This window comes from Gymnodraco acuticeps, unplaced genomic scaffold, assembly GCF_902827175.1.
Source record: "Gymnodraco acuticeps unplaced genomic scaffold, fGymAcu1.1, whole genome shotgun sequence".
In the NCBI taxonomy this organism is placed as follows: Eukaryota; Metazoa; Chordata; class Actinopteri; order Perciformes; family Bathydraconidae; genus Gymnodraco; species Gymnodraco acuticeps.
The window spans coordinates 727555-751556 of NW_022990938.1; the positions used below are offsets into that span (position 1 = coordinate 727555).

Sequence of the window (24002 nt, forward strand, 5' to 3'; positions counted from 1 at the left end):
ACAAAGATTTAACATGGGATGTGTTTATCTGTAGCAGATGAAACCATTACAGACGCTGACAGGCAAATAAACACATGGAGGCAAAGCATCTGCTACTATGTGGGGGTAAGTGTTTGTTGTAGAGTCACTGTGTATCAGGAAAACAATTTACCAGATCTGACAAACAATTATAACCCTGTGTTTACTTACACGTTTAAAGAAAAGACACAACGGCTTTGCCTGCGCAGAACACACTCATGTTTCTTTGATGTGGTGTTTTTGCCTGTTGTTGCAAAGCATGTTTGAGCCAGGCTATTTGTGTGTGTGTGTGTGTGTGTGTGTGTGTGTGTGTGTGTGTGTGTGTGTGTGTGTGTGTGTGTGTGTGTGTGTGAGAGAGGCTTTGCCTGTCAATCATGTTAACTCAATGTGAAGAGGCTGTTCCAAGCGGAAAGTTGAGTCCTATATATTTGCCACAATGGCTGGTGTTATTAAGACCTTGATCCGTGTTTTCTTTCTGCATGGAGGGAGGTAAGCTACTGCTGTGTGTGTGTGTGTGTGTGTGTGTGTGTGTGTGTGTGTGTGTGTGTGTGTGTTTGTTTGAGACGGGTTAGGAGGAGACATACACACACAAACACCCATCTCAGCTCTGTAAACATCCCGTTTTAAAACCACCGTGAGGGAAGTCTTCCGCTATTGCTCACATTTAAGCCCAATTGAAAGCATTTCTGGATTTGTTGAAAAATACATGTGGTCTGATTCACTAAAAAGAACATAAACAGCCCAATACATAAAACAGAGAGCATTATGAATGAGCTTCCTCTGACGTCATTACTTCAAGGGCAAAAATCAGGTTGTAACATTTACACAACACCTAAATGTGTCATTTAACTTAAAATCTGCAAAGCGAGCAACTGATCTTATAAACATATCCCACTCTGTAGTTAATACTCAGATAAACTATTAAAGAACAAGCGCGCCTCATAAACAACCTGCCAATCACCCAGCAGATCCAGATGACTGGAGGCCAATGGAGACGGCGTTCATTTAAGTGATGTTAAGAACAAACAATCAAAAGTGCTGCTCGGGAGAACACAACACGTCCACATCAGCAAATGACATGTAACAATGGTGACATCTAATTTATAGCTCAAGGAGCGTGTACAAGCAAATAAACAGGCATCTCTGGTCCGCACGTCCCTCTCAATTTGCCTCTCCCACGGTCTATTGACTCTCAGACGCCGGGGCGGGAGGGGAAATAGAAAAGTTGAACATTTTGAGCTGATGTCTCATTCACAGGTCAAAGACCCCCGCTTTCTTAGAAAACCTGTGCAGGCATCTGTAAAGCATAAACATGAAAAACATATTCCACTTGCAAGTATGCCACAACATTGGGGATGTGAGGAAGGAGGGGGGATGTTTTCAGCACTGTCGAGGAAGAAAGGAAACGATTTGAAGACATCTCAGCGTCTCTTCTCTCCTTTCATTCCTGCGTTCCTTAAGGCAGGTGTTGTCAGCGCCGTCTGCGCGGGGTGGCGGAAACTTTGAACCTCGCCGTGCCCCATCCAAGGGCTTTTTTTCAAGCTCGAGTCTCGTGATCTCGCTAACTGCCACGTTATCTCTGCACCGCCGTGGCGACGCCTCCAGGTAACACGGAGATTAGAGGCAGTCAGAGGCCCATGCATCACAGCAAAGCTGCAGCAAAAGGGGGTCTTTAAATATTTAACGTATGAGTATGATCACACATTGTTACTCTAAGAAGAGAGGGGAACAAAGAATACAAATGTTTCGCTTGGAAATCATTTACATTTCATTGCCGGGACTCTGTTCTGAGACAGATGCAAGTGTTGAAATGCAAAAATAATGTAAAAGACTATCCACACTTCCTGCTGTCGGAAAATACACAAAAAGCTGCCACTGCTAATGCAATTTTGATGGATTTTTCTATCACATCAATAATTTGTGCGGTAGAAATAACAAGCAAACAAATACCATGTGGCGTAGGGAGGCAGGCTTCTCCGGCCTCTTGTCAAAGTCAATAAGAGTCCTCAGGTAATGACCCTATTTGCATTGTAAACCAGGCCCTTGTGTGAGAGTGCTAATGGGGCCACTACCTGAGGTGATTCATTGAAAGTGACATTACTTGAACTCTCCTCGCTTTTTTTTTTTACCTTCCCTTGCTCAGCCCTTTGAAGGATCGTCTCATCTTATTTTAATGTAGTGCCACAAGTCTAAACAGCGAGGTCAAGTCTTTTCAAACTTTGACACAAGTGAAGAGGAGATGGGGGGGGGGTAAGTGTGGAGCGTTAAAGTAGCGCATGTCCCTTTTCGGTGTGGTTTTAAAATAAAAACACGTTGCGAAGGAGCACTGCTTTAAAGGTGACTATCACAAACAATATTACACAGAAGAAACTGTAACACTGACTTTAATTAAATGTCAACAGATTTCACATAACTGTATTAGGTTAGTTGAAAGCAATAATATTAAGTTGAACCTTATATTTTTTTAGTTAAACTTAATATTATTGCCAACAAACTAACCTTATGCAGTTGTGTGAAATCTGCTGACATAATGTATTCAAAGTCAACGTTTCAGTGGATGTTTTTAATCCATCATGACACATGCCATAATGCTTGTCATTTTCTGATGTGCTTACTTTCAAAAAATTGCACACCAATGCTGACAGTTATCTGTATAATTATCCCTAATGGCTCAAGACACAATATTATAAATATATCAAAATTAATCACCTCAACGCTAGCTGCCATGAAGTGACGGTTTTAATGGATCCTATGGATTTCCAGAAGACTTGGGGGGATGCAGTTAGATTTTCTGACAAAAACAAGCATTGATGTCGAAGAAAACTGACGGAGAATAAAGAGAACATTTCCATCCCCTCTTGTCCTGTCTAATTAGTCATATTATATGTAATTAGAAAATGGATATAATCCTATCGGTATACAACTTTTAGGTGTCCTGAAAATAATTTAACAAAACACCGTTAATGTACCCTTCCTTCATATAAAGCAACAGGAAAAGCAGTCATTTGTTCTCATGGTTGAGGGCAGTAAACTTTCATTTTCAGAAAGTTGTATCCAACCCAATCGAGCAGAAGGATGGGATGGATGGATGGATGGATGGATGGATGGATTAATACGTAGCGAATCAGAGGAGGTGGCCACCGTCACACTCTAATTTATTTAATATTGTAAGAGAAATGACCTTGAGATCAGAGAAGTGGTGAATTTCTCCCCAGACGGCAAACAGAAACAATGGAGCCGTCCTAATTGTGACATTACAATCCGGCACACAGTGAGCGATCAGAGGGGGATTGATTGGAGGAGTGGAAAGGTGGACGACTTTGTGAAAAGGTCATTGCACACTCTACCTGGAGTTTTTAATAAATCCAACCCACCGCCTGCACTGCGAACACGGAAGAAAGTGAAAGAAAAAGTACAACTCCCGTGTGATTACAGACTTCCTGGACAGTGATATTTTCCCCAACGCATTAGTGAAGCAAGATGGTAATTTCCCGGGGCCAGGGTGTATCCAGGCAGAAAATGATAAAAGGAAATAGATAGAACGAAAGGGGGGGCTCTCTTTCCCTTTCTGCCCTCCCAGCAGGGGGGCTGACGTGGAGGTTAATTGGGGGGTTAAGAGGAGGTGGTGTCGGCTGAAGGTCAGACTGCTATTCCAGCCAGCAGGAGGTCCCTGATCCTAGATGGACTAGTTGAGAGTTGTTGGTCATGTTGTCATGTAAGTGCTAACTCTCTAATAGAGACAGGAACAGAGCTGTGAAAGAGCACAGAGGCAGATGTGGCAACTTTCTGCTGCAAAGAGAACAAGGAAACACAACCAACATTTCAGAAAACACACGAGTAAAGGATATAAAAAGCTGGAGAAATCATCTGTGGGTGTTTGCACCTGCTATATCTGACTACTGTATATGGATTTCAATGACTACTTTTTTATTTTAGTGTTGCCTCTGTGTTTAGTGTCCTGTCTGTCTGTAACTTTGACAGGTCTCTCTTGAAAATGAGACCTTGTGTCTCAATGAGATTTTACACCTGTATAAATAAAGGCGGAATGGTGGAATGAGCTCCCCATTGACATCAGGACGGCAGATAGCTTGCACATCTTCCGGCGCAAACTGAAAACTCATCTCTTTCGACTCCACTTCGAGCGATAGAACTATTAACGAAGCACTTTTATACTAATAAAGGACTGGCTTACCTAAAGCCAGTTGAGTAGCACTTGAAATGTTTGGCTCTATGAAACCTGATGTACTTATATGATTCTGTTTTCTTCAAGGTTGTGTCTTCCTGGTCGAATGTACTTATTGTAAGTCGCTTTGGACAAAAGCGTCAGATAAATGCAATGTAATGTAATGTAATGTAAAGGCTAAATAAAAATTAAAAATTAAAATAACGTGGGACATGATGTTCAAATTAAAGTTGCAATTTTCTTACCAGTTGCTGTTAAGACCGAATCATCAATTCAACAGCAGAACAAGTTTTTCGGTGACAGAAAAGGCAGATAAAATGGAGGGAAATGGCAAAAGCTACTGTACAGAACTGTCTTTAAATTCCATCTAATAATAGCACTGAAGCTAACAGTTGTTGTGTTTTATATTATCGACCAATCCAATGAAAATGTCTTGATATAAATTAATTAGCGTCTTTGGGTCCAGAAAAGCGCTATATCAAATTAATATATTATTATTATTATTATTATTATTAATTGGTCTATAAAATGGCTGTTGTGATTTTCCCACAGCCAAGGGAGATGCATTCAAATGCCTTGCTTGTTTTGGAACAACAGTCCAAAAGCAAAACAGTCCAAAGATATTACTGAACATAGAAAAGCAAAAACTGAGAAGCTGGAACTCGGAAATGTTTAGCAGTTTTGCTTAGAATTTGTTCCTTGAAGTCGTGTAATTACTGGAGCTCGATTTGTTATAATTCGTAGGGTTATTTCGAGATTATACAGTAAACTTCTGACAGTCCACTGCTTGGCTTACACTACTGACTGATGTTATACCTTAAGAAATTAAAAGCACAAAATCTGCTGCATATCGTTTTTGTTGCAAGTATCTGTATCTGAGTTTGATTCAGAACATGTACATTACAACATGTATGTCCAGAGGCAAGATATAGAAGACTCTATATATTCTCATGTTGCCCCTGGGCATTACCAGAGTAGATTGAGTGGAAGAGTTTCTCAAACAACTGGAAGACAAAATGGAGACTTGTTTAAAGGTCCCATGTCATGACCATTTCTACTGATCATAATTCCATTGTTGAGGTCTACTAAAATACATTTATATTGTGCAATTTTCCAAATTCACATTGGTTTCTCAAACAGCATCTCTGTATAGTATGTGTATTCACACTGTCCTAAACGGCTTGTTGGAGTTCCTGCCCCCCCCCTCCCTGTGAGCCCAGTGGCCGTCTGCGAGACACCGCGAAACCCAGCCCGAAACACACACACACCCGCAGCCTGGCTGGGAGTTTGTGTATGTGCCCAGGCTGAGTTCCGCGGTGTCTCGTGTCTCGCTGTCTCGACGACCCCACACCAGTGAGCCAGCTCACAGTGTCCCGCTCCTCGCAGCAGCGAGCCTCGCAACGTCCCGCCGAGTGTGTGTGTGTGTGTGTGTGTGTGTGTGTGTGTGAGGAAGTCCGCGGATTGGTCCAAACGTAACGGCTCCGTGGACGTAACGTAACGGCTCCGCAGATTGGACATGTGGACCAATCTGCGGAGCCGTTACGTTACGTCACTATACCCGAAATACGTCACTATACCCAAGAAGTAAACAATGGAAAAAGAGAAATCTCCAACGAGGCGTTCTGGGGCAGCATAGACAGGTCTTCTCTGTGTTAGAGTTTTACTCGCTACAGGGTGTACTTTGAGGGTTTGTGACTGCAGACCGTTTACATGCAGAAAAAGCTTCATAACAACAAGGGGACGGGTAATAACCAGAAAAGCATGACATGGGACCTTTAAATGAATTGTGTTCAAAACCAACAGAATACATTTTTGGGAATGATTTATTTTGTAAAAACTGATCTCTTTCAGAAAGAAGATAATGTACAAAACTAAGAAAAGGAGCAAAGTTGAGAAATAAAAGTGTAAGGTACAGGAGGAAAAAACAATATACAACAGTAAAGTATAAGAGAACATCTATTGTGGCTACATGTATACATTGCTCTCTTTTTAGATGAAGTCTTCACATTATCTATAGTGTTTTCTTGACACGTGAGTTAATCATAAACATTCAAATGAGGTTCTGCACATTATCTGCTGCAGACGTGCCTATCCAATACCTAAACACAATATCAGTGCGCCATTCATATGAGCTGTACATGGCAGCACAATATCTTTGTTGGCGTTAGGAAGGGACATTTCTTGAAGCAAGCGATGCTCATGAAGGCCAGCATTAAGTACGATCACTTAAACAACATCAAAGCGGATCTGCAAGACAAGAAAATGACTCCACTGGTGATTCACCACAAACTCATCTCCAGATACACAGAATTAAGCAACAGAAAAAAAGGAGAAGAAAACTGCCTTTACCCTGCATTAGTTTACCATTTCAACGTGACAGTCCATGATTCCTTTTTTGTATTGAGAGTCACTTGGGCTTGATACCCGAAAGCCGCTTATATGGCAACCAGGGTCACCATTTTTTAATTCCATATCACACCCCTCGAGTGCAGTTCAACAAGTCATACTTACACAGTATGTATTTAAAATAGCCTCAGAGGAAATATGTGTACCATGTGCAGCTGACAAAGCCTAATCGTAAATGGCTGACGTTACATTGTTTATCTTTACGTTGCAACGAGCGGGCAGAAGCGTTCATTTTCATTAAAGATGTGACTGTATTTCCAGTAAATCCAAGGCTTAATACTGCTCAATCAGGAGAGAGATGAGATTCTTTTGTAAAACATGTTTTCATTGACCTTCCAGCATTATTGCGCAAACAAATTGTCGGTATTTTTTTATGTGATTAAAGGCAACTTCAGTTAAAGGGGTCCCATTATGCTCATTTTCAGGTTCATATTTGTATTGTGTTCCTCTACTGTGACATGTTCACATTCTTTAATTAAAAAGCTCTTTATTTTTCTCATTCTGCCTGTGCTGCAGCACCTCTTTTCACCCTCTGTCTGAAACCAGAGCCCAGTCTGCTCTGATTGGTTAGCTGGCCTGCTCTATTTTGATTGGTCAACCACTTAGGGTGCGTCTCACTTCGGTTATTTTTGATTTCCTCCCTCCTCGGTCTTGCCGGAAGTTGATTTGTCTGCGCCATCTTGAGTACCGTCCCAGTGGCCTTATTTTGCCGGAGGATCGAGGAGCGATAATCGAGGAACTACCAGACCATCCTCCGGTGAAATCCTCAGACACTCGCCCCGCCCCCTTACTGTGTATCGCTCACTGATTGGACGATGCAGCGCATGCACTGATCTGGCTGCTGTCAGACGATCAGCTGTGCAGCGTCATCACAAACGGACGTCGCTTCAAGTGACGCTCGGGAGAAAACGACGTCCCATTGCTCTTAAAACGTATTTCCCGGCTTCTCGTGGCTTCCTTGCGTCTCTCCATGCTTCCCTGGTGGGAGGGACTAGTCGCAGGGAAACGACGCAAGTGAGGGACTCAAGGAATCCATTTAACCGAAGTGAGATGCAGCTTTAGAGGTGTAGTTAGAGGGAGTGTATTCGAGAGAAACTTTGGGATTTTAGCACAAAAACTCCTACAACACACTACAGGAAAGGGAAAGCCCAAAGAGCATAATAGGGCCCCTTTAAAAGGAATGCTTGAAATAAAAAAGCAAAAGCATTGGCACAAACTGGCACACTTCTTTGAAAAAAATAAAAAGTAGCATTGTCCTGATTTCCCTTTGATATTTCACCAGTTTTGGTTGTTCTACAGTGCTACAGTAGATAACTGTAAATGAAAGTCACTGTTGCTAAACTACATTTCATAACAGGAGTGTATGAGCTGACACATAAACCCGTTACAGTGTTGTACAGCACGAAGACCGCAACCTCAGTTTTGGAGCGGAATTAACAGCAACACATGTATTGTAAATGGAATCAGAGTAAATAACTCATTTTGTTTAGTATGCACACGTTCATCAAAACGACTAAAAGATAAGATAAAAGTAGACAGCATTCCTGAATAAAATCGTTACTGTGATACTATGATAATACTTTTTACGCAGAGGATAGAATACTTAACACACAGAAGATGTATTGTTCATATATCTGGAGTTACTTCTAGCTCTTGCTGAGCTGGTTTTGATGAAGAAGCCCAGTGTCAAAATACATCTTTCAAAGCATGCTTTACTCAGCCACACCATACCACACACACTCACATAAAAAAGGACGTTCACAAACACATTTACCGCACACACACATATTCCCTGTCTGCTGCTGAATTCAAAGTGACAGCAGCAGCAGTTTCCTTCCATTCCTCCACCCAGAGTCCAGTTATCCCCCCTGCAGAGACACAGCCCACCCCCCTATGTGGGGAAGCAGATGCCGCAGCACTCCATACAGAATTCCAGGCAATCTGAAGACTCGCAGCAGGCGTCCATGATGCCGCAGTCCATGTCGCAGGGGCAGTTGCAGTCGTCGCCCATGTCGTCGGCGCAGCAGCAGCAGCAGCAGGCCTCCGATGTGCAGGCGCCGCACGAGGCCTGCGTCACCACCATGTTGCAAAGAGTCAGGAACTCGCAGAACAGGCACGCCAAGATGCAGTGGACGCAGCAGTCTGGGTCAAAACCCGACGGGGTGAAGCAAAATAAACACGTGAATAAAAGAAACCCATTCAAAAAAAGACAATATATAAAAAAATATGTAAATACTGAAATTAGTAGCCATTAAATGAAACCAGCGGTGTGATTGGATGAGGATTCGCATGCTTGGCAGGTGGAACCGGTAACTTGCCGGGAGGATGGTGAAATAAGAAATATTCAAATAAATGAATTCCTCTCCTGCCGTTGTGATTAACGGACTGCTAAATAATTGTGGCATTATCATGCAAACTGCCAGGTTGATCACACACAGACGATTAGAAAAAGTCCAACAGTGTCTCCCGGTAAATAGGTGGATTAATGCCGCCAATGCTCACACCTCTGATTAACATTTAACCTCGTCGCAGACTGCCGTCAAATAGCTGGTGGCAACTTTCAGCTTGTTGCAGCACGGCAATAAAGAGTTCCCCTTTAAATTCCCAATATACCCATTAACCATCACAAATCTGTTTCTCAATGGCGGAATTAGTTTCATTAAAATGCGTCCGTGCTGAATTGGTAATGAAAAAGAACAAATTACATATTTTACTTCCACACACACACACACAATATGTTAGTGATGCCATGCAGGGAGTGCAGGATGCAGAGGACAAGAGCTTTCTTACAGAACTCTTTAACTACAGGGAGAAAATGTCATTAGATGAAACGCAATTTAATTATTCTTCAAGACTTTTGATGATTATTGTGTTTTTCTATCCTTATGTGTTTTATTTTAATGCCATTAACCTGCCAGGGACTGCAAAATGTCTCTATAGCTAAATCTGGCATATTTACATGTTGGACTCAAGTGCATATGTTGATGTGCATTGTGCCTTCTTAAATAAATAAATAACAAAATCATATCAAATCAAAGACCTTATTTTTGTTGTGCTTAACACTAAAAAAATGTTTTTAAGTGAAATGTATGATACAATAAAACCCAAAGAAAACTGATTAACAAAGTACATAGTGTAATCAGAGGTCGCGTTAACCGGATTTTTTTTTAACAATGACGGACAAATCTAAAAGCATTCCGTCATTTTGACAGATTAGAAAAAACTCGGAACAGCGCCAAAGTTTCCCCGCAGCGAGGCTCCGGTGTTATGCCGTGTTACGCATGCCCTCCAAAAAGGAAATTACACCGTTTCCAAACCTAACTGTGCCGTACAAATCATTGAAATGTCTGTGAGTTTTGGCTTTACGCTGTGCACGGCGCATGTGAACTGTCGTCGTCGTCCCCCCCCCCGTTGACAGTTCACGAGCATGCTTCCCCCCCCGTCAGAGTTGTGTAAAGGCTGACGGGTAATTCTGGATTTTGACGGAAGTTTTACGATCCTGTCCGTCGAAATGACGGGCAGCGAAAAAGTCTAGCGCAACCTCTGAGTGTAATATACATGTTATATATTGTATTACAATGTGCATATTTTTACTTGTGTTTATCTAAAATAGTTTTATTTTATATTTTAATGCACATTTGTAGTTCAACTTCTTCTTTTTTATATTTAAAACGTTTTTTCAAACTAACTATCACAATTGACCGTATGATATCGTTAATAGCTGCTTAACACCAGAACTTGTGTAGTTGCAATAAGGCACTAAATTATACTCAATATCACTCACTAAGTGTGCATGGCATAAACTCCTTGCAGCTGTCTCCTTTTTGAACCGAGGCCAGAGCAGCGCCACTGCTTTGGAGTGTTAAAGAGACATGATGTGGATGGATGCAGAAAAATAGCATTACAAACAGGGCACATTTGCATAACTTTCATCAGCCCATCTTGAGCCGTCAGAAGGAGCTGTTACTGATTGGGTTAGAGGGAGAGCGAAAGGCGGAGAGTGTGGAGGGCGGCATGGGAAGGCAAGCTGAGGACCGCTGGATGCTCATGTTTGATTAATCAAAGTAGAGGAATCTTTTTTTTCCTTCATCCTATTTTTTGTGGTGCTCAGGGCTGACCAGAAGCTGACTGTGATACAAACAAGATAGAGAAGGGGAACATGAAACGAGCAAGTGTGTGAATATGTATGTGAGTGAGGGTACCTGAAGTTTGAATGCATCTTATTATCCTTATCTGAGGCCATAATATCTCAGGCCATAACACTGGCAGTGGTGGGAGGAGAAATTCGGAACATCTGTAGTGGACGTGCGGTAAATTGGATTTTTTTTCATGCTGGTGTTGCGAAACTCATACTGGCATTGGGTAAAGTGTACTGCCATGCGAGCGCTACAAAATGAACACAATAAACAGCGCCCAGTCAAAGCCCCATGCACAAAACCTCAAAGTTCAGCCAAACAAACTTTGAAGGACCCAGAGGGTATAGCCATGCGCTCAGAATGTAACAGTAGAGTGTGAATAGGGTATAAACACATAGGCATTAAGCAGCGGCCGGCCATCTCAACTATTCACTTGGATGTATAATTCAACACCAGCGATTAGTCTGGATCTTAGAGAAGCCAGTAAAAAGGAGAGAGAAAGACGATGGGGGTGGGGGGGGGGGCGTACACTGTACACAAGAGAGCAGGACGAGAGGCACATCTCCAGGAAAACAGAGAGAGACAGACAGAGACACAGAGTGAAACCAACCAACAGACAGACAGAGCAGCGCACACTGACACGTCTCCTGTTTAATGTCAGTGAGCGGCGATGAAGCCCAGAGTTTGCAGGGGCCGAAAACAGCGTCCGGCGCCTCTGAGGAAATACTTTGAGACATCTGGAAAGCTAACATCAAAAAAGAGGGAGCGGCATGACACAAAACAAGCTGGATGGGCCTCAGAGCGGCAAGCTGTGCAAAACATTCAAACTCACAAAGAGAGGCAGACAGAGGGGGAAAGAGGTTGATCAGACCAGGCCTTGGTGGCCATGGAAATGCACAGATGGGTAAAGAGGGCAGAGGACGTGGGCTGGATGGAGAAGGTCCACCACATGCACTTTAAAGCAGGCTTGTTGATAATGCATGACTGAGGCAAAAAGTCAAAGCTAGAGGACTTGCACAATACACACATTTTGTTTGGTTTGTAGCTAATCTGCACTACGCTCGAGGCATTGACTTAAATCTCTAAATGAGGCTAAAGCAGCTTGGAGACCTCAGCTGATTACACACAATTAACAGAAAAACACAAACTGGTTGACAAAGGTAAAGACAACACCCCCTGCTGAACAAAAGCAGAGTGCTGAATGCCTCCTCAGAAGCTGTGGTGTTATCACAGATCGGCTACGATGCCAACGGCACGTGCCAGGAATCACAGAATCCCCAGAGCTAGATCCAGCTAGTTTATGCCTTTTATTTCCTGTGTTCAGGGGGCTGTTTAGGAGGCTAATTTCACAGGCAAACAGATTATGTTAATCCGTGTAAACATTCAAACACCACAGCTTGGCTGTTTTCCGGGGGGAAATAAATAGTTGAGAGCGAACATATTGATTTTGAGAGCTCTCGCGTCTGCAAATAAGCAACACTAAAGCCATAATGAGACAGACTTGTTAAGCTGCTGTTGTTGTATGTTCTATTCTTGTGCACCCTCTCTGCTGTTCTTTACCAATTAAGATGTTGAAAACATGATGTGTCTGGAATATCTCTGGTGGACGCATCCCACTTTTACTTGCCAGGCGTTGTGTAAGTGCATATTTCAAGGCAAGCATCATCAAGTACACATCTGACAGCCCACTTGTATCCCTCAAACCTGACACCTGACCATTAGTCATCTTTGAACACATTTTCCCATCTTCACTTTGGAGTCCACATGAAAAGAGAAAACAGCAAAGGCCTCGAGTTGCACGAATAGGTAGTGAATTGTCCACAGAACACAGAAGGTTGTCCACACACGCACAGCCACCTAGCCAAATAGTTGGAGGAGGGATGCGACGATAATGAGGGCCGCGGTGGTGCTGACGGGATGTAGGGAGAGCCAGAGAGGGCCCAGAGAGGTGTGAGGGGCCCGAAGAAGGCTGGTCACGACTTTTAATAGGCACCCTGTGCTCTCAGGCCTCGTTAGACGGTCACACCTATCTCCCCGATGGAAAAGGACCAGCCGTCCGCCTTCATTACCGGACTCACCTCGGCCTAGCACCTGACAAAGTGACGGCTTCCCGGCATCGCAAACGCACTCTCTGACTTGTTGTTCAGGAAAATAAAAATCACAGCAGCGGGATACGATGTCATTTGCTTGACGGGAGTTATAGATTTCAGGGGTCATGCACTCCCATTAATAAAAGGTGAAAGAAGGGACGGGTTTATATCAATATGGGTATTATTACAGCAGAGAGGAAAAAAGAGAATTAATTGTTAAGGTGATGGTTGAACGTATATCCTAAATATTATGTGTTTTGTTTTTTTAAAGGACCGGGAGCAGCATTTCTGTCTCCTAATATTTTGATCAACTACTCAGATGATTTACTTTTCTTCTTACTTAAATATAGCAATGTATGCTTTTGTGTGACATGGAATAATGACTGATGTATTTTACAAAATATATATATATGTTTTACGGGAGTTGAATTAGGAATATTTCAACGCATACGACAAACTACACGTCTTTTTATACACAATGCAAATAATACAATAAGAACTGGCCTGAATTCTTGAGACATCCCTACGGCCCCATGGAATGAATGACCAACAGAAGATGGGATGCAAAAGAGAGAAGCATGCGTGCAAACAAGCGTTCGAGAAGTTAGTAGTACTGTGTCTGTGCTCTCTCTTACTCACTGTCATGATTTCCCTGTGTGTTGCTACTCACCCTCGGGTAAAGGAGGCTTCTGTGAGCTGGTGGAGCTGCCTTTACTGCGCCGGCTGCTATCGCTGTTCACCGACAAGCTGGACCTCAGTTTCCTCTGCATCCTCTGCGACACCGGCGTCGACGGCTGCTTCCTGGGCTGCTCCGTGGTCGGCGCCTCTCTTGTGCCGGGGCCAGAACCACCCGTGGCCCCCGTGGGGCTGTTGGCACCGCAGGAGCATGTGCGTGCGGCCCCCGGGTGTACGCCGTTGCTGAACGTGGGCGTGCCAGTGCTGTTGTGGTGAAAGCCATATTGATCCTTGCGAGCGGCTCCATCGGCAGGCTCTGGTTGAGCTGAAAACATAAGAAATAAGATTTGTATTAGTTTAGTAAAAGACTTATGACGCTTTTCCACTGCAGGACCTAGCACGGCTTAGTACGGTATGGTTAGGCCTTGGTAGGTCAGCTCACTTTATGCTGCGTTTCCATTACAGTTTAGTAACAGGAAACCACAAAACCAAAACAGCCGTTAGCTGTTAGCCCTCAGAGCTCACAGCTCCTCATATCTGTTCAGAAACTAGACAAAAGTTAAACAAGTACAAACCACAGACTGCCTGTGTCATGGCGAATACAGTCGCAGGTTTATTTATGTCTGTAGGCCGTTGTTGTGAGTGTGGTTGGAGCATATACAACGTTAGCTTAGCCTGATCAATCCGATCTCCATTCAGAAAACACACATTTCAAAAGGTTTTTCTCCTGCCGTCTGTCTGCAGACCGGTATCAGTATGTTGTTCTTCGGCATCGTTTTGAAACGTGTATTACAATGAAATCACGGTGAAATATGTTCATTTTGTTGTAGTTGTAGCCCCCTTGCCAGCGATTCTCTCTGACCAATCAGCAGTCGAGAGAGTTACTGTACGTCACCAGTTTAGCATATTCAGCCCGGTTGTTGGCCCGGTAAGAACCTCGATTTTGGAGGGCCAGAAAAAAGGTGAAGAAGTAGCCCTGAGCCGGAACTACCCCGAGTGGAAAAGCAAAAAAAAGCGGGCCGGGCTTAAACCGTGCTACGTGCTGCAGTGGAAAAGCACCATTAGATGTGTAGTTTCATCACATGTACTTGTATTCGGGATTGTGGGAAATGGTATTCCGATCTCTCCGTCTGTACACACAAACTGAAAGATTGACAATAAAGTTGACATCTACTCACATCAGGTTTAAGGACAGTTAAGTGATTGCATTTCACCTTACTTGTATTTATTTAGCGGCAAGCTCAATGTCTTAATGTAGGACGGTCTATACATTAATATAGAAAACATATAGGACTACAGTAAGGCTAAACAATTATTTGAAACTTTTCTCAAAATCACAATATGTATTTGTGCAATATTCAAATCGCACGAAGCTAAATGAAGGTTAAATATTTGTTAAAATACCATTTTGAATAACATACTGTGTCGCAGCAGAGATATCCAAACCTACAAATCCTATTTTCCAGACTTAATAAAAACACATGTTCTGGTGCAGATCCTCTTAAAAATCACATCATGATCAATTTCATATATTTTTGGTGCAATTTTAAATTGTGCAGACCTTGAAACATGACATACATCTACCCGTTTTCCCTTTTAATATGTAAGATGGGAACATAAAGCACAATACTTCAATAAGAGCATATAAAAGGAACCACTGCTTTACTTTCATAACTTACTTTGTAATGTCTATTTATTGCAAGATGATTCCTTTTACCCTTATGCTGATGGCGTGATAACCCTGTAACTTTATTTTAACTGAAGAGAACTTTGTCGGCATCTTTCACTTCATACCTTTCACTCACATATAAAGTCACTGTAGCTTGTGATGTTCAAAGGGAACACGGTAATGGAGACGCACCACTCTCAGCTAAATCACTCTCAGCAAATCTTGCCACCATTCCCTAACATGATCATATCGATCACATGGCAAACACTTGAACCCGGCCCGACAGAAGGGAGCGCAGAGATATAGGAACGCGTATATGTGACAGGTTCACAAAAGCCACCGCTGTAGGCAGACACGCGTTTGTGGGAGCAGGCGAGTTAAGTCAGTGCGCGAGAAACGAGAGTAAAAAGAGAAAGAAAACCTGTGATACTGTGCATATACAAAAAGAGCTGCTGTCTGCAACAGTAATGATCTCCTTTCCTCTGAACGCTCAGAGATGGCCTTTCTAAGTGTGTGAGTGTGACAGCCACAGAAAGTCAGGAGACAGCGACCTGTCTGATAAGAAAGAAGGCGAAGGATGTGAGTGAGTAAAGGAGGTGAGAGGAACACCTGCACATGCAGCTCTACTGGGACCTACTCCTGCGTTACCTTCCTCCACATCAGAGCCGCTGAGCATGTGCACGCGCCACCAGTGCACGCTTAACTACAGATTTTGTGAATTATTCATCTCTCTTTAAGTCTGTCTGTGGGAACCGTGCTTCTATTCCGTTTCCTATACGTTTGGTATATACGTTAAATATATGCCGTCTTGAGCATCGTATTGTGCCTATTCTAACAGCTGTCTCGTGCAGCTGTCCAAAAAACAACAAATGTGGACAAAAACAGAAACTTAATTCGTTGCCGGTCATTTTTTTCCATCTCTATTTTCCTTCCGTCAGCTCACCAACAAGTGCAATTACGGTTAACAAGAGAGAGTGTGGGAATCGGGGCCTGGCGCTTTTTAACAACACATCACCCTGGGAGAGGCCGGACGTGAATGTAGATGTAAAACAAAGCAATTAAATACACACACTGGGTTTCTGCCTTCTCCTCATTCGGGCTTCTGCATGCAGCCTCCGTAAACAAATAGACTTTAGGGATCAGGATTCCACGCAATTTGAAATTAGACAACTGGGTAGCACACGATAGAATTCATTATGCAGTGATTTAAGACCAGGTTGATGGATTTTCTCCTCCAAAAGACAAAAGCCTCGCAGCCTGCCCATGATAATGTGGAGAGAGACTGAAAGCTTGCTAACAAGGAGACACGGAGAACGCTACATCTGTTGTTGTTCTTCACTTCTAGCGCTGGCAGCTGCAACTTGACATGTTTTTCTTCCCACAGCCTTTTGTTTTAATGCTTGGCAAACAATTATCATAAGGGAGGCTGGTTACACACAGAGCAGTAGGGTGATCTACATATCAACAATATGGGTCCTACTTGGGTTAGCCAAGGAAGATTTTTGGCGTTTCAAGGAGAAGTTTTCTTTCAAATTGATTATTTCACTATTAGGTATCCGACATCGGTCACTTCAGGACGGAGAGGCATGAAGTACATCGTTTTTTTTCCCAAATGACTTTGTTTGATGTTTGTTGCAGACCAAAAGTTAGCTTTTCGGCAAACTGTAAGAGATTTTTTCTGCTACTAGGTTAGATTACAATCTGCAAATGTATGTTTTAACATTTGCAGAATCCAGAAATAAAAATTAGCAAGCTAACTGTTCTAATCCCGCTGTTTGTGTTTGCAATTATTTAATTCCTTAGATGTATTTTAATGCACAGAAAGCACTCCAAACTAATTTGCAAAGACCCCACACAGACTTAGCAAAACTCACAGCTAACACTGTACCGTAATGATAATTCACCTGTTTCTTGAGTATTTGTAAGTCAATACTACACAGCAAAACTCCCATCTAGAAGTTGGTTCCTTAAATCCATCACCCATATCGTCTTGCATAAATACACACTGCTCTGTCACATTGAGGTTAAACGAACTAGCATACATAAACACATGTTCAAGCACAAAAAGGCCGAAGTAGACTGGGAGGCATAATTACCTTTCCATTTGAGGATGTCGAGCTTTCAATTTGCCAAAGCATAAATAGTTATAAAGAAACCACCACACATGTAAGCGGCGGCTCAGGTTTCTGAAGTCCTAAAAAGTGGTTGGAGTTGGGCTGAAGTGTGCCCCAGTGGAAGGCTCCTGGAGGCTTTACACTGTCTCTTTATTTTTATCCTGAGGAACACGGTGACTGAGATGAATGGACACGATGGAGTAATATTCATAAGCATTGATCATGATAATGATGATACTGTCAAAAGATGGCAATGACAGACTTGTACAGTCACCGTGAGACAAATGAAGACATAATGAGAGAAAGCAGAAATACAATCGGCCCTGTTGGAAGTATGCTACGCCGGCTGGCTGGTTGGTTGGTGCATCAAAGAAATTAATAAAATGATAATGCGTATGGATTTTTACTAGGTTAGAGTTTTTAGATTCATGATAATATATGTCCTTAATGGCATTTTTTGAACTCCACATCTGAGGATTCTGATAATAAATGCAAGTACGAGTGTGTTGTCTGTTAATGAATCCTGACAGAGCTTCTGCTGCTGCATTGTTCATACTTTATAAAAACAGCAGGAAACAAAAAACGGCATCAAAATTTGATGCGAAAAACTCCCAGCAAGTTTTTTTAAATCCTCCGAGCTGTACAGTTGCAAGGTTTTGAAGGAAGGGTGTGTGTCCTGAGATAACTGAAAACACACAACCTGACAGGTTGCATTAAAACACCATGTTTGGGAGAAAGAAATGGACACACATATGCGCACACACACTTCAAATTGGACTTGTAACCGCCCTATTTCGAGCACATCAACAACTGTTGAGAGTGTACATTTGTAGTTGAATAAAACATGGAATCCCCCTACACACGCTGTCACACACATCACAGGGGAAACTAGGGGGTGAGTGCTTCTTGACTGTCTAAGCAGCATCCCAATTTGGTCCCAGCTACTAGTAGCTGACAGCCTCAAATATCTGGGGAGCATTTTTAAAAGGCCAGTGTTTGATGGATTCATGAAGAACACACAAATATAATTGCCATTTGTCACCGAGTCTTCAGTGGCTGCGCCACACAGGGACCGAGTACCGGAGTGCCTGGAGAGCGCCGGAGCTGTGCGCTCTGTATGTAAAACTGAGTATATAAACACCTCCGCTTTTGTCACAAAAAATAGGTCCTACAGGAGGGAGCTGGAAATTGTACCCAAAAGACAGTAGAAAAGAGGAGCAGTACATACATATATGTACAGTATGTCAAAAGCCTGCTAGATCTCACACACGTACACACAGACCTACCAGGAAGGAATATGCATACATGCATGTCAACTGAAACAGAGCTGTATAAACAAGAATTCTAAAATAGTGGAGAACATGAAAATATAACACAGAGGTCAAACGGGGCAGTATGGAGATTCTCATTTGCACACTGCTCCGCTGCGAGTCACAGGTAAGGCAGGCAGCGGATTGAACAACCACACAAGCCGTTTCTAAAGCTCACTCCTTTTTAATAGTAATGCCCCTGAGACAGAGAGGAAGAGGGAGAAGAGAGGAGAGGTGTTTGCATAGGCTTATTAGAATGCCCATCATAGACAGAGCATACAGTTATTCAAATGTCACATCATGTCAGCCAAATAAACACCACAATCCAGATCTTGTGTTTATCTCCTAATAGCCGTTATTACACAATTCTACGACTATGGGAGTTAACACTGAATAGAATATGAACGCCTATGCGGAGGCACCTATATATTTAGAGACGAGTCCCAAACAACAGTGGGCACACTGACAGTTAGCTCTGAAATGCTAATTCTACTAACACGGCTAGTGTTTTGTTTATCTTTTTGTGCCTTGTATTAGAAAAACATGTATATTTTCTGCTCGGCTGGCCATGTACCTGCATGATTGAAATGCTAATTTGTAAATGTGCAATGACCTAGCCAGACTCCTCTTACCAGCAGCACCATCACCACTCCTACCCCCCCTCCCTCCTCTCTCCGCCAAAACAGCCTGAGGTATCATCTCTCCTCCTAACAAACAGCAGCGTGCGGAACAGCCCCTGCCTTTCAATCCAAAGGGATATATTTTCTCATTAGAAATTATACATCTTCCCTGTCCATATTTATAGACGCAAAACCAGGGGAATTATAGTGCAGAGAGAGTGAGGGGGACAGGGGGAGAGAGAGAGAAAAATAGTACAATGAATGTTATTACAAAGGGCTCCGATTGAAATGCTTCTTGGGCATATCAAAGCCTCGTTTACCGTTTGACCTTCCAAACTACGGGACAAGGACTTTCTTTATTGTCTAGAAAAAAGGACGCATCGTAAGGGACAGGATCATCATTCAAGTGTCCCAGCACAACAAAACCCACAAACTGTGATGAGCGTCCATATATTGCAGATATCAGCGGTGTGAAATTAGAGCAAATTGGCCATGTCAACTGGCGACCAAGAACGAGCGTTTGATTAGAAAACACGACTCCTTCGGTGAAAGAATGGGAAAAAAACGATTGTCTTGTCTCGATCTGTTTACACAGAATGGACGGCGGCCTGACGCGGGCTAACAGAAATGTCACTTGTTTCAACAGATATTTAAAAACTCCGGACATCACACAGCAACCCTGGCCCTGTCAGTTCAAACACACATTGTTTTGTATTTATCCAAGATAAAATGACGAGGATTGGCGGTCGGCACGGATGATGATGACCGCTGAGGATGGCTAAATTACCTGCTATGATATTGGATCCTCATCAGCAAAAGTGACAGGCTCTGCGTGTGTGTGTGCGTGTGTGTGTGGGTGTGGGTGTGTAACCTGCCACAGAACTCTATTAGCTGTCTTCACCTGTCACGGCTGATCACATAGTGTTGCATCTCATTTAAGCAGGAAACATCACATTTTTGTCCGGTTTTTCCCCCCCCCCATCTCATTCCAGAGCAATCAGTCAATATTGCTCAGCTCGTTTACAGTGGTGACACTTATTTTCCGCCCGTTTTAATTCTCTGTGACAGTCATTCAAATTTGGCTCCAACAACCTGCTGAAGGGGAAGTGACACGGGAAGACAGAGCTTAATAATATCTCCTCCCCCCCCCCCCCTTTTACCAGCACCGCCACCGCCTCCACTCAACAAAGAGAGAAGCAGGGCGTCAGGGATTTACTAATTTCAAATTTTGCTGCTGATTGAGTGGAAAAAATAACCCCCTCGGACCTTGTTCTGCTTAATTACATTTTACAGTAGCAAAGGCAACTTGAAAGACAAGAGCTTGATTTGACGACATGAAACTCTCAGCGTACTCATGCATAAGGTGTGTGAGTGTGTGTGTGCCGGGAAGGGGGTCATCAATTATCCTTTGATTTCAAAACGGAACATTTTCCCAGATGAATATGTCCGACTGCTATCTGAATCATTGAGAAGGCCCAATGAGATGCCATTTTCTCTTGCATGAATCATGTGGAGGGGAAGCCGTTCACACAGGGCCCGGTTCCACACCCCCGAGCTGCGTCCACAGAAGTCTCCGGTCTCTTCGCTGTTTGTGTGGAATTTGGCATGGTGCTAATTTGAGTGCTTCTAATGTAGCAGAAGGGATTACGGAGCGTTCAAAGCTTCCCCACCTGGCTGCTGCGAGAGACACTAAATGGTGCCTTATTCTCTTCCTCTCCTCATTTCTGAATTTGTACGAGCCTGTTTCAGCAATGAGCTTTGTCAAACGCCTTATTCTCCCTCATCTGTTTCTTACCATCCAAGAGGAGAGCAAAGAGTGAAGTAAAAAGTCAGCCGAATGCGTGAGTGCAGTATCTGTAAAAAGCTGCACGGATTTAGGTTTAACACGGCTAGCTACCACCATCTCTAGAAAGATCAATTATGACGAGACTCAGAGCAGGCCTGAGGGAGCTGCCAGGCTCCCAAAAAACGTGCTCCACCCTCTCTTCGCCGACGACTCAAAACAAAAACGGAGCAACAGAGCAGGAGCGAACGGGAGGGGGTGAAGCCAGGAGAGGGAAAGAGGGGAATGGGCGGGTGTTTTCAGTTTCAGTTACATCGATGACTCAAATATTCCACCAGCTTCAAAATCTCCTCGCTGAAGTAGAAGTTCCACAGGAAACTCACTTGTTTGAAATTCAACGGCAGGCGCGCAGACTTACACATGCGCACACTTGTACACAAATACACAGAGGCACACACATGCAGACAGAGAGGCAGCCACACACTCCGGGATAAATACAGTGTGCATCTGCGACAGATCCACAAACGCAGCATTGTGGAGTCGAAGATCTGACAGTACCACTCCCTAAAAGCGCCAAAAACAACTGAGGTCCGTCTCCAGGTCAGAGAGGGGATAGACAGTCTATCAAAACACCCCCACACCTAGTTCCTTTATTTGCTCAGTATCAATCTCAGCATTAACCCTCTGCTAATGGGACAGCTGTGGGTCAGCGCCTCGCATCTTCGGGATGCCAATCAGGGCCTTAAGCTGAGAGATCAGCCTTCGGGACAGAGGTGCTCGTCTGCCTCTGAGTGGCTTCTTAAACACGGAGACGCCTGTATCGATTTTAGCTCTAGCCTGAGAGAGAGGAGAGGGGGGTGTCGCAGTAGCCAGGGCCTGTGTCGGCAGCGGCTGTCTGTGAGTCTGGACGGGAGCCAACCCCCGGTCCCCGACCACTGATCAGGGGGCCTGACAGAATGACCTAGCAGAGAGGCACTGAACCTGCAAACACGAAGGGGGCAAGGAGCTGGATGCTCGAGGGGGTCGGGGCTGCAGGGGCAACATCAGCACAGATCTCAGTAATAGAAAAGGGTTTTAACCTTAATGTTGAAGCCAAAACCCTGTTAGAGGCCAAGTAATCCCCCCTGCGCCACTCATTTGAACTGACTGACTCTCACCCTCTCGGTGAGCGGCTTGTGAAAGACTATGACACTTGTGTCGAACTGAAGCATACAATTTAGTGCATGATTAAAGATTAAAGTTATCAACAATATAGAAAGCAGGGCTGCACAATTATTTGCAATTTGGACAAGTGCAATATTCAAGTTGCAGACGGCACAATAGACTTAATATGTGTTAAAATATCATTTTGAATAAGTATTGTGGAGCTGCAGAGATATACAAATGTGTATTCTACAGATATAGCAAAACATATATTTGCTTTTGGTAAAACAACTCAATGTTAAAAAGTACAATCATAGAATAGCTAAATATGTGTAACCAGCAAAAGACAGCACCTATGCAACATTACAACCTAAAATGTCTCATATCACAATATCAAGTATTTATGTATTGCCGACCCCTTATAGCTAAAAGTAGTTTTATACTATGCTATTGCTACTTTCATTAATGTAAAATGTCTGAATATTTATTCCACCACAGCACAAAAGAAACTGTTAGACGCAAATGTCAATTGGTCTAAACAGGATTTTGAAAGATTATAATAAAGATTCCAATTCCCTGCAAAAAACAATTAGAAAAAAACACAGTCTTCCTCCACAATTAAAATCCATAGATGTTGCATGGTATCTTACAGAAGTACTTGAAAGACCGCAACCATGAATTGAGGTATGCATATCTAATCATTTGGCTCAAGTATTTTGAATATCAAAAAAAAATTAACAGTGAATAGGCTCGGGCACTTGGGGTAAAATATGCTAATGAACACACTTGAAATGTCCCATATGAAATCTATCTGCACCAAGACAATGAGAAAATAATTACAACAGAGGTAGAATTACAATGGGCATTTTAATCAACCCCTACACTAGCATTTCACCCTATTTATACCGTTTTTGATTCCATGACCCACTGGTTAGTAATCACTTGAAAATGATGGGTCCGTTTATAATAGGCCTTAGACACATTATGTCTGCAGAGACAGGGCTCTGAGGATTACAATAAAGATATGAATCTTGAATAACAACAATCACTATGCGCTTCCTATGGCGGAAAAGAAACATTCTGTGAAAAGAAAAACTGCCATGAGGTTAAAAAGTAACTTTGGAATAATAGGCAAAGTGTGACTGAATGTTGATTCAATACTTATATTTCAGCAGTGATAATGAAAATGATGATGAAGGGGCACTTTCCCTTTGTTTTATCTTCGTCTTACTCTGCCAACTGTCTAATATCATAACACTTTATGGTTTTGTATATAAATCTTAATTGTTGCACTGTCAAGGAATCTTTTCCTGGCAAAGAGAGGTGCAAGTATGAGACACTCCCCCGTTAAACAATCCCTTTTACTGCATTTATTAGGGGTCACAAATTCACTTCTAAAAGGTCAATTTTGCGTACAGGTAATAACCTTGAAAGTGTGCCACTAAAGAGTCCAATCAGGTATTCACACAAAGGCCAGACTAATGTCTTTCCTTTAAAAGGGAAAAGAGTCGTGTTATTTGACCTTCCTTTCTCACTACAACCTCAGATAAAAAAAAACAGACCTGTTCTTAGGAAGCTAGTAAGGTTATCAACTACAGAAGCGTTCAGAAAAAGGAAAGTATTTGACAATTTGTTGAATAATTTGACGATTAAACTCCTAAAATTGGTGCTGGGTGGTGGCAATTTATTCTGAGGCAGGAGCCGCAGAGCCAAGGCCCTGTTTGCAGGAGATATCAGCTGCTTGAAAACCCAGAACGGTCTCTTGAGGAATGTCTGTCTCCCCCACAAGATTCTCCCTCCTCCCTCCTCCCCCAGGATGGCAGCGCCACAGAGGAACCGTTCACTGACAGGGGCC

The 24002-nt window shown here is 43.0% G+C and overlaps 1 protein-coding gene across 3 annotated transcripts in view; it reads right to left on the reverse strand.

Annotated features, from left to right (window-relative positions):
• mdfic (MyoD family inhibitor domain containing) overlaps positions 1-24002 on the reverse strand; it is a 259828-nt gene that overhangs the window by 230671 nt on the left and 5155 nt on the right. For 2 of the 3 annotated variants that reach the window (XR_004570813.1, XR_004570814.1), the window contains exon 4: positions 13504-13833. Coding sequence is in view for 1 of the 3 variants with exons in the window: in XM_034234274.1 (XP_034090165.1) it covers positions 8499-8749; positions 13504-13833 (581 nt within the window). In the remaining 2 variants the exon portion in view is untranslated. Of the gene's footprint in view, positions 1-6008; positions 8750-13503; positions 13834-24002 lie in introns of those variants that run through there. The other variant, XM_034234274.1, reaches the window with a different exon arrangement.